This window comes from Gekko japonicus, unplaced genomic scaffold (assembly GCF_001447785.1).
Source record: "Gekko japonicus isolate JY-2015 unplaced genomic scaffold, Gekko_japonicus_V1.1 scaffold3307, whole genome shotgun sequence".
Lineage (NCBI taxonomy): Eukaryota > Metazoa > Chordata > Lepidosauria > Squamata > Gekkonidae > Gekko > Gekko japonicus.
This window is the reverse complement of record NW_015168756.1, coordinates 119,771-130,260: the sequence shown is the minus strand read 5'-3', so window position 1 is coordinate 130,260 and position 10,490 is coordinate 119,771. Positions and strand designations below refer to the sequence as shown.

The following is a 10,490-nucleotide window of genomic DNA, read 5'->3' as shown; positions in this document are numbered from 1 at the left end:
CAAAGACATCTGCGCTCGTACAGCATGGGTTGTCACGTTGGGTTTCTGACTCGGGTTCTTTCATCGTGTTCTGCATGAGGAGGGAGGAGGGGAGCTGCGTGTGTGAGACCAGTGGCAGTCTGAATTCATGCACACGTTGGTTTGATGTGAGTTCTTCGTGTTGTCTGAATACAACCATGCAAGGTTTCCATTGTAAAATGAATGTGCTTTTATGGTTAACTTCACGGTTCCTCCGTGGTTCACCAGATTGGAACTATAGTGCCAGTTTGGTGTAGTGGTTAAGAGTGCAGACTCTAATCTGGGAGAACTGGGTTTGATTCCCCACTCCTCCACTTGCAGCTGCTGGTGTGATCTTGGGTCAGTCATAAGTTCTTTCAGAGCTGTTCTCTCTCAAGGGCAGTCCTGTCAAGAGCTCTCTCAGCCCTGCCCACCTCACAGGGTGTCTGTTGTGGGGAGGGGAAGGGAAAGGAGATTGTGGGCTGCTCTGAGACTCCTTTGGGTAGTGAAGGGCGGGGTATAAATCCAGTCTCCTCCTCCTCTTCCTTCTGCTACCAGTACCACCTTGCAATTGACATCTGGACAGCCCTAGTAAAACTGTTAGTAGTTAACTCATTGCCCTTTCCATCTTATGTACGTCAATGTTATGCTGTGCTGTGGTCTCCTCTCTTTTCTTGCCCTTAGAGAGCCAGTAGGGTAAAGTGGTTAGAGCATTGGATTGGGTTCTGGGAGACCCAGGTTTATAGATCCCCACTCTGGCATGGAGGTTTGCTGGGTGACACACACACTCTCTCTCTCAGCCTGACCTACCTCACAGGGTTGTTGTGAGGATAACCCGGCAGAGTAAATAATGATGCAAGCCTCTTTGGGTATAAATGAAGTAAATAAATAAATAATTCAATTGGCCATATTTTTCTAAATGCCCCTACGGACCTAATAGAGTTGCTTGAAGCTGTCCTTGAATGTAAGAACAGCCATGTTGGATCAGGCCAGTGGCCCATCCAGTGGGCTTTTTGCATGTTAGGCCACACACCCCTAATTATAGCCAATCCGAATGAGTTTCTGCTGTTGGGTGTGGCCTATTATGCTAATGAGTTCCTGCTGGGCGTGGCCAACTCGGGAGCCAGCCGGAACTCCGTTCCTATGCGTTCCTGCCCAAAAATAGCCCTGCCCTTCTTGAAGCTGTCTATGTTTGTTTGTGTATTTTTGGCACCTCAATTTATGCTCCAAATTATACCTGACGCGGGTCAGAGATCCTACAAGGGGCCGTTCAAGTGCCCCTGGAAATAATGGGTAAATATTCATCATCCTATAACATAGAAGTTTGGTACAGAATTTCCCCTTTCGGCTTTATGCAGCTCTGTGTGTTTAGAAAGAGGCCAACATCGTACCGTAGGGGACTGGGAGATAAGTTTCACGTGTTGAACCAAGTTACCCGTCTTGTTAAGAAGTACACAGTGCCTCGCTGGGATATCCTGCTGTGCCGGAGTAGAAAAGCATTATGAACATGCTCCCCGTTGAGATCAAGGTCCTGCGGGATCCGCTTCAATTCTGTTGTCTTGTGAGCAAAAATTCTACTTTGTGAGCTACTGGCATTAAAGTTGCGAGCAAGCGATTTGGCTGCCACATAAATTAGTTTGCTCTGGAGCCCTCCTTCCTTTTAAAAATGTTTTAAAATCTTTTTATTCATTTTTTCGAAAAATTTTAACAACAACTTTTGGCACTCGAAAGAGTCGCAAAAAGAAAGATGTCACATAACAGTGGTCAACTAGCATAAACACAAACAGTTTCGACACACCACTTTAAAAGATTGAAATAACTACCATGAATTCACATACTTGAAAATATACAGTCATTAAAAAAAACTTTTTTTGCATATGGAACTATTAAAAGAACAATAAGTTTCTATATAATGGGTTATTTGGGATTCTCTCACTATTTTCTAAGTAACTAATCATGGGAAACCACACCGCCTGAAACCACTGTTTAAACCACACCGCCTGAAACCACTGTTTATATTTTTCTGTCAGCCCTCCTTCCTGAGCTAAGACAAAAACGTGTGAGCTGGGGGCTAAAAAGCTGTGAGCTAGCTCACACTCACTCAGCTTAGAGGGAACACTGGTCTGTGTATAGCCTCCCTGAGGTGTTTGTTACTCCATTAGCAACTACCAGCTGTGGCCAGGAACCTCCCACAACCAGAGGAAAAATTTCTTGTCATTAGCTGCGACCGTTTTAATAATTACGATGATGTTTTAAATTTTAATGTTATTACATTAATGAATATGTTTTGTATAAATGACATGTTGTTACCCGCCCTGAGGCCACTTCTGGGAAGGGCGGTCTATGGATGTGAAGAAATAAATGAATAAATCTAAAATTTAGGTCCGAGTCCAGGAGTGGAGCAGAGACCAACACAATTCTCGGGGTGTCGGCTTCGGAGAGTCAAAGCTCCCTTCCGTTAGGTTGACTCTGAAAGCTCCCACCCCCCCAAATCTTGTTGGTTTCTAAGGTGCCACGAGACTCAAATCCGGCCGCCTTACTGCAGACCGACACGAGTCGTCCCCCCCCCCCGAAACTGTTGAAAATGTAGACGATGTGCAGATCGGGAGACCGATAGACCAGCGTGGTTTCATTTCCAGACTCTTTTAAGTTATTTTCCGTGCTTCTTATTTGATCTAATGGCAGTTAATCGGAGCGGGGGGGGGGCGGCGCTGAGCTCGTTGCATCGCCGAACTGGCCGGCTTCCCTTCGGCTACTTCCAGCCTAGCCCTTTGTCGTTTTACCTTTGCCAGTAATGTCCCCCCCCCTCCCCCGCGATCTGATGTAGAAGAGAAACTGCAATTAGCGTTTTGTCTTCGGAACCTGTTTCGGTTCACTCCGAGGATGGCCAGGGGGCGCTGTGTGATTGGCCAGAGTTCCGTCGCTTTCCCAAAGGCCGGGAGCGTGTACTTTTTCTTCTTTTTGTACTCACTCTGTCTTCTGGATCTCGTGCCTCATTTCTCACCAGTGTTACTACAGCGTGACTCCAAGAAGGCTGTTGCTTTTGGGCCGTTGGTGAAATAGACACACCCTGACCTGGACGGCCCAGGCTAGCCCGATCGCGTCAGATCTCAGAACCAGTGTTCCCTCTAAGCTGAGTTGGTGTGAGCCAGCTCACAGTTTTTTAGCCTCCAGCTCACACATTTTTGCCTTAGCTCAGGAGGGAGGGCTCCAGAGCAAACTAATTCATGCAGTAGCCAAATCACTTGCTTGCAACTTTAATGCCAGTAGCTCACAGAGTAGAATTTTTGCTCACAAGACTCCACAGCTTAGAGGGAACACTGCTCAGAACCTAGGCAGGGTCGGCCCCGGTTGATAGTTGGGTGGGAGACCACCAAGGGCGTTCCAGTAGGAAAGACCCTGTATATCGGCTGTGCTGCACTTCCACTTTATTATACGACACCGCCACGTTTAAATGGTTTTAACTGTATTTAATTTAATTGGAAATGAGCAGAGCTGTTTTATTGAGTTGTGTTTTATGTATGTATTTATGCTGGTTTTATAATTGTTGTAAGCCGCCCTGAGCCGCTTCGGCGGGAGGGCGGGATAGAAATCTAACAAACAAATAAATAAATAAATAAATGGAAGTCCAGAGGCCGACGGTGACAAGCCCACCTCTGTATATACTTTTACCCTGACCTGGGTCGCTCAGGCTAGCCCGATTCCAACAGATCTAGGAAGCTAAGCAGGGTCGGCCCCGGTTAATATTTAGGTGGGAGACCGCCAAGGAAGTCCAGGGTTGCCACGCAGAGGCAGGCAAGGGCCAACCACCTCTGAGCTCATACCTTTAAAAAAACTCTGGGGCCACCATAATTCAGATGTGACTCGACGGCTAATAGTAACAATTTACCCCGATAACCCCAACCCATCTCATTGCCTGATGGACTAGGTTGAGTGATGTAACTAGAGATATCATTTTAGGTAATTAGTCGATTGATTCCTCGTTCCGCTTCTGTGTTGCTTGTGGGCTGCAGTAAAGATGGCCTGTCACGAGCTTGCTGTAAGCTTCTCCACAAATCCCCCTCCCTGGCAGTCTTGAAGCAGCGGCTGGACAAACCCTTGTCAGGGATGCTCTAGGCTGATCCTGCATTGAGCAGGGGGTTGTGGCCCCTTCCAGCTCTGTGATTCTGTGATTCATTACTGACATGAAGTACACTGGTTTGACCGCATGTTGTTGTTCAGTTGCACAGTTGAGTCCACATCACGCCAGGCCCTCCTGTCTTCCGCCATCCTCGTTGCATCGATGACACTGTCTAACCATCTCATCCTTTGCCGTCCCGTCTTCTTTGACCTTCAGTCTTTCCCAGCGTCAGGGTCTTCTTCTCCAGTGAGTGTTTTCTTCTCATTTGGGGGCCAAAGTATTTGAGCTTCAGCTTCAGTCTCTGGCCTTCCAGGGAACAGTCAGGGTTGATTCCTTTGAGGATTGACTGATTCGATCTCCTTGCAGTCCAAGGGACTCTCAAGAGTCTTCTCCAGCACCATAATCCCAGCACCTAGCCACCTGCTTTTCCTACATATTAAGTGAACCATGGCAGGTCCAAACAGCCAGTTCAGCAAGAGATTTGCATATGGAAAGTCCTTAAATAAAAGAGATTTATTCAGGGGGGGAAATGTGACTTCGGGCCTATCGAGACAAACATAAAGATCGTCTTCTCTCTTCACACTGTGGTTTTAGTGTAGAGCTCAGAGAACTGAGGTTACATTGCCGTGCCACTGAAGACTCTAGTAGCCTCTCCAGTTGTGGAGAACAAAAAGATTGCTCTGCATGAGTTGGCAGATGTGTCCGCAAAGCAGTCGAGGAACACCTGACTTCAAACAGAGCAACCTCTATCTTCAAGAGCACCATTCCTTTGAAAGCGGAATGACCTCACGCAGCTGGGGGAGGAAACACTTCTTAGGTTTCTTTGAAGTCCACATCGTTTTACAAACGTTCTTGTTGCAAATTTGGTAGGGCGCGTAAGCCTCTTCGTTTCTAGGAAAGGCAAGGTAAAAAGTTCTTTAAATATTAACGGCAGTGCATTTATTAGTATGAATTTTTTTCCCAGCTGTTGAAAGTATCTCCCAAAAGAGAAATTATGATTTTTTTTCTTTTAAGTCATAACTAGTCAGGATAAACCGTGGTTTCTGACCTAGATATTTCAGAAGGGAAAGCAGTGATTATGTGGAGATAAAAAGGTGGAATTTTTTCTTTATTCATTGACAAGGAGTAATAAGGTTTGGAAGGTGTACAGGTGTCAGCAACCTGCAGAGAAAAATGTTCTGCCAGTTTGGTGTAGTGGTTAGGAGTGTGGACTCTAATCTGGGAGAACCGGGTTTGATTTCCCACTCCTCCACATGCAGGTGCCGACGTGACTTTGGGTCAGTCACAAGTTCTCTCAGAGCTGTTCTCTCAAGGGCAGTCTTCGAAAGAGCTCTCTCAGCCTCTCTCTGCTGTGGGGAGGGGAAGGGAAAGGAGATCGTAAGCTGCTCTGAGACTCCTTTGGGTAGTGAAGGGCGGGGTATAAATCCCATCTTTTCTCCTCCTCCTCTTCTTCTTCTTTAAAGAAGTTTAATATGTGGAGATGGGCAGCTGAAGATTTCCATGACACAGGAGTAGAGAATACCACTTACACATGCTAAATAATGAAAGGGATCTAGGCGTTCTGGTTGATCACAAGCTAAACATGAGCCTGCAGTGCAATGTGACAGCGAAGAAAGCTAATGCAGTCTTAGGATACATGAACAGAAGCTTTGTGTCCAGATCACGGGAGGTGGTAGTTCCGCTCTATTCTGCTGTGGTCAGGCCTCACCTGGAGTTTTGGGCACCACATTTGAGGAAGGATGTTGACAAGCTCGAGTGTGTCCAGAAGAGGGCAACCAGGATGGTGAGAGGATTGGAATCCAGGTCTTATGGGGAAGGGCTGAAAGAGTTGGGTATGTTTAGCCTGGGAAAGAGAAGGCTTAGAGGGGACATGATTGCAGTCTTCAAGTATCTGAAGGGATGTCCTGTAGAAGATGGAGCAGATGTATTCTCTCTTGCTCCGGATTGCAAGGTGGAAATGACAAGGGAGTCGTTACCGGCTAAATATCAGGAGAAACTTCCTGTCAGGGTGGTTGAGCAGTGGAACAGACTGCCTCGGGAGGTGGTGGGTACTCCTTCGCTGGACGTTTTCAAGCGGAGGCTGGACGACCATCTTTCTGGTATGTTGTAGGGCTATCTTTCGGCTATGCTCCTGCAGAGTGCAGGGGTTGGACTAGATGACCTGCAAGGTCCCTTCCAACTCTAATATTCTATGATTCTGTGATTCTAATACACTTTCAATCCACTTTGCAAGTGGATTTTGCAGTGTGAAATGGCAAACGGTTGCCGGAGTGTATTAAAACTCCATTATTTAGCATGTGTGAAAGTGTCCCTATTCGATGACATCCTGTTGCACTTCTGGTAAAAGGCGGGACATATTTTGTCCAGGTTGTTGCCAACTCCAGGAACATGGAAGACTTTTTTATCACAAGTTAAATAGTGCACAGTACTTATTCATGGGACAACAAGTATGAGCAGTTGTACTGGCCTATGCGAGATCCGAAACAGAACACCGGATCCATGGAATACCTTCCATTAGGCCCAACCGAAAAGGTATTACATGAATTTTGTGTTTTGTTGATGGGGGGACCTGAATTTAACAGTTCCTTGAATATAGTTCCGGAGTGTAGCCGTGTCGGTCTGCAGTACGACAACTAAATTCGAGTCGAGTAGCAGTTTAGAGACCAACAAGATTTTGAGGGTATCAGTTTTCGAGCGTCAAAGCTGCATTAATCAGTTCCTTGACTCTATCTCCCAGTTGGGAGGCGTTTTCTGTTTTCAAATACCTATCGTGGTAGAAAGATTAACGTTGGGTCGTAACTTCGTATGCTATTTTACACCCCTCCCCCCCTGAGTTTTACGCCATGTTCTATTATATTGTGAGTTTATAATATAAATGTGTTTAATCATATATTATTAGGTATCGTATTATTGTATTTATGTTTTAGAAAGTTTTTGTTATGACGGTACCTGCTCTGAGCCTGGACAGAGTGAGAGTGGGATTTTTGTTGTTGTTCAGTCGCACAGTCGAGTCCAACTCTTTGTGACCCCATGGACCACATCACGCCAGGCCCTCCTGCCTTCTGTCATGCTCCAGACTTTGCTTAATTGTATGTCCATTGCCTTGATGACACTGTCTAACCATCTCATCCTTTGCCGTCCCCGTCTTCTTTGACCTTCCATCTTTCCCAGCATCAGGGTCTTCTCCAGGGCGTGCTCCCTTCTCATTGGGTGGCCAAAGTATTTGAGCTTCAGCTTCAGTATCTGGCCTTCCAGGGAACAGTCAGGGTTGATTTCTTTGAGGATTGACTGATTTGATCTTCTTGCAGTCCAAGGGACTCTCAAGAGTCTTCTCCAGCACCATAATTCGAAAGCATCTATTCTTCGGCACTCGGCCTTCATTATAGTCCAACTCTCACAGCCATACAGGAGACAAATCCAATAAAATAGAATAAATAAATATTTTGATTTTCTCAGGAGTAAAACTAGTGAATAGTCTCGAACAGGGCTATTTTTGGGCAGGAACGCACAGGAACGGAGTTCCGGGTGGCTCCCAAGTTGGCCACGCCCAGTAGGAACTCATTAGCATAATAGGCCACACCCAACAACAGAAATTCATTAGGATTGGCTACATTAGGGGTGTGTGGCCTAACATGCAAAGGAGTTCCTGCTACAAAAAAAGCCCTGGGGTTTGACAACAAACAAGGTAAACAGAATAAGAAGCAAAAGGTGGGTGTGGCTGGATGACCACACTTCTGGTAACATGGGGGTGCGTCCTAATGTGCTAATGAGCTGTGATGACAGGGTTGTGGCCTAATATGCTAATGAGTTTCTGCTGTTGGGTGTGGCCTATTATGCTAATGAGTTCCTGCTGGGCTTTTTCTACAAAAAGAGCCCTGGTCGAACAAGCGACTCATTGGTTACTACTGACTGAGGGTGTTTGATCACTGATTCATTCTTATTTGTTATATCACTATAGAAGGTAGAATGTACAGAACCAGCCTATCCTGGGCGATGGCCTAGGGTGCCATAGCTGGAGGGGCGTCCAAAGGCTCTGACGCCGGATAGACAGGCCAGCCCTCCCACAGCTTTGGGTGCTGCCTTCCCTGGGCTGGATGCAACTTACCTGGGCCAGGTAGGACCGCAGCTCTTTGGCATCCCCACCGATTCAATACTATCGAATGTGGGGTTTGGGTGCTTTCACATGGACCGAATAATGCACTTCCAGTCCATTTTCAGTGCACTTGGCCACAGGTTTTTAGTGTGTGAAATGGCAAAATTTGCAAACAGTTGCTAAAGTGGATTGAAAGAGCGTTTATTCAGCACGTGCGAAAGCGCCCTAAAGTCGTAATTTGTCTCGGGTACCAAAAACTCTTGGACCGGCCCCGAGGATGTAGCCGGTTAGGTTAGTTTGGATGCAGATATCAAAGTGTAGCATTGAATGACACCGCTGATTCTGTGTGGATTTAAATCTTCAATGTTTTGTAGGACTGAGCTTAGCGGCTTTCAAGAGGAACAAGAGGAAACTGGAGTTAGCTGAAAAGGTGGAAACGGATCTTTTTCAGCTGAAGAAAAGACGACAATCAAGTGAAAAGGTCAGTTGCTGTTCAGAAAACGGTTAAACCCACCACAGCTTAACAGAATTCCAAGGTCAAAAATTGATAGCATCGGAAGTTCTTACCTCTCATGTAAATGGATAACCCGATGAGCTGTAATGTTCTTTGAAGTTTAACGGCCACGATCAAGAAGGACCCGCATCTGCCACAAGTGTGTATATATGGGTGAGTGTGTATTTGTGTGTATGTGTTATTTTTTCTTCTCTAGTGCCAACTCCTTCCTTTTAGCGGAATTCAGTCCCGGCATTTGGGGAGAACTGCTAGAGGGGAAGGCAAACCAAAGTCCCTGAACGTGTAGGGTAGATTGTATGTTGTTCTTTGGGTACAGGCAGTCTGTTTAATGGCTTGGGTACTAAGGTGCCATTTCGTCTAACTCATGCGATGGCATGGCCGTTCCATCTGCAGAGGTGGTTAGGAAGTATCGGGTTAAACGTAAAAAAATCAGTTGCCTTGGAAGCTCAGAAGCTTCTACGCAGTATCCCCCATCCTCCATGTTTCCCGGTTAAGGAGGAAACGCCGTTCCGACAAATTGCAAAGAGAAAGAAATTTTACTTGGAAAAATAGAGGCAGGTCTTACGTGACACGTTCATGTAAGTATATTTAACTTACTGCGAACAGATTGACTTCAGAAAGGTTAACTTGCTACCAGTGTTCCCTCTAAGCTGAGTTAGTGTGAGCTAGCTCGCAGTTCTTTAGCCTCCGGCTCAAACATTTATGCCTTCGCTCAGAAAGGATGGCTCCAGAGCAAACTAATCTATGCAGCAGCCCAATCGCTCGCTCACCACTTTAATGCCAGTAGCTCACAAAGCAGAAGTTTTGTTCACAAGGCTCCACAGCTGAGAAGGGAGCATTGCTTGCAAGCAGTGTTCCCTCCAAGCTGCGTTAGTGTGAGCTAGCTCGCAGTTCTTTAGCCTCCGGCTCAAACATTTATGCCTTCGCTCAGAAAGGATGGCTCCAGAGCAAACTAATCTATGCAGCAGCCCAATCGCTCGCTCACCACTTTAATGCCAGTAGCTCACAAAGCAGAAGTTTTGCTCACAAGGCTCCACAGCTGAGAGGGAGGATTGCTTGCTCCAGCTCCAAGCTCAGGGAAGACAGCAAAGCAGAGAGGGTCCTACATAAGACGAAACGCAGAAGGCCAGGAGGAGCCAAAGTGGCTTAACATGGGACTGGTGAGAGGGTGGGGGGCGACTGCCAAGGGTGCCCCAGTGAGGGGATTCTCTGAACCCCTTCCCTCCCAGATCCTGTTGCAGGCAGTTACAGTGTCCAACGGGAAGGTCCTTCCCTGTTTGCCCCTCCTTTTGTGGACTTCCCATTTAATTCTCCACGCTGTTCCTCTAAACACCGTTTCAGGGGGCCACAGAAGGTTGTGGTGTGTCGGGAGGGGGGGAGGAAGGGAAGCATAAAATTCCAGTCCAGTAGCACTAGAAGACCATAAGAATTCTCCAGACCATGAGCTTTCATGAGTCATGAGGCGGAAAACAATGTTGGTCTGGAACAGGCTTCCTCGGGAGGAGGCGGTGGGCTCTCCTTCCTGGGAGGTTTTCAGACAGAGGCAGCAATGCGGATTCTGTGAACGGAGGCAGATCGTGAGAGGGGAGGGCGGGAAGGGTTGCCTCAGTGCTTAGTTCTTGTGGTCCTTTTTTATACGCCCAGGGAGATGCCTATTGCCACTTTGGGGTCCGGAAGCAGTTTTTCTCCAGGCCAGTTTGGCTGGAGATCCTGGAGGGTTTTTTTTTTTTGGTGTGTGTGTGTGTGTGGGTGGGGGTGGGTCTTTT

At 46.8% G+C, this 10,490-nt stretch overlaps 1 protein-coding gene across 1 annotated transcript in view; it reads left to right on the top strand.

Moving 5' to 3' along the window:
* TASP1 (taspase 1) overlaps window positions 1-10,490 on the top strand; it is a gene marked incomplete at its 5' end in the record, with an annotated part of 142,726 nt that overhangs the window by 34,335 nt on the left and 97,901 nt on the right. Inside the window, one exon of the mRNA XM_015415655.1 lies at window positions 8,585-8,691. Within this exon, the coding sequence (XP_015271141.1) occupies window positions 8,585-8,691 (107 nt within the window). The remainder of the gene's footprint in view (window positions 1-8,584; window positions 8,692-10,490) is intronic.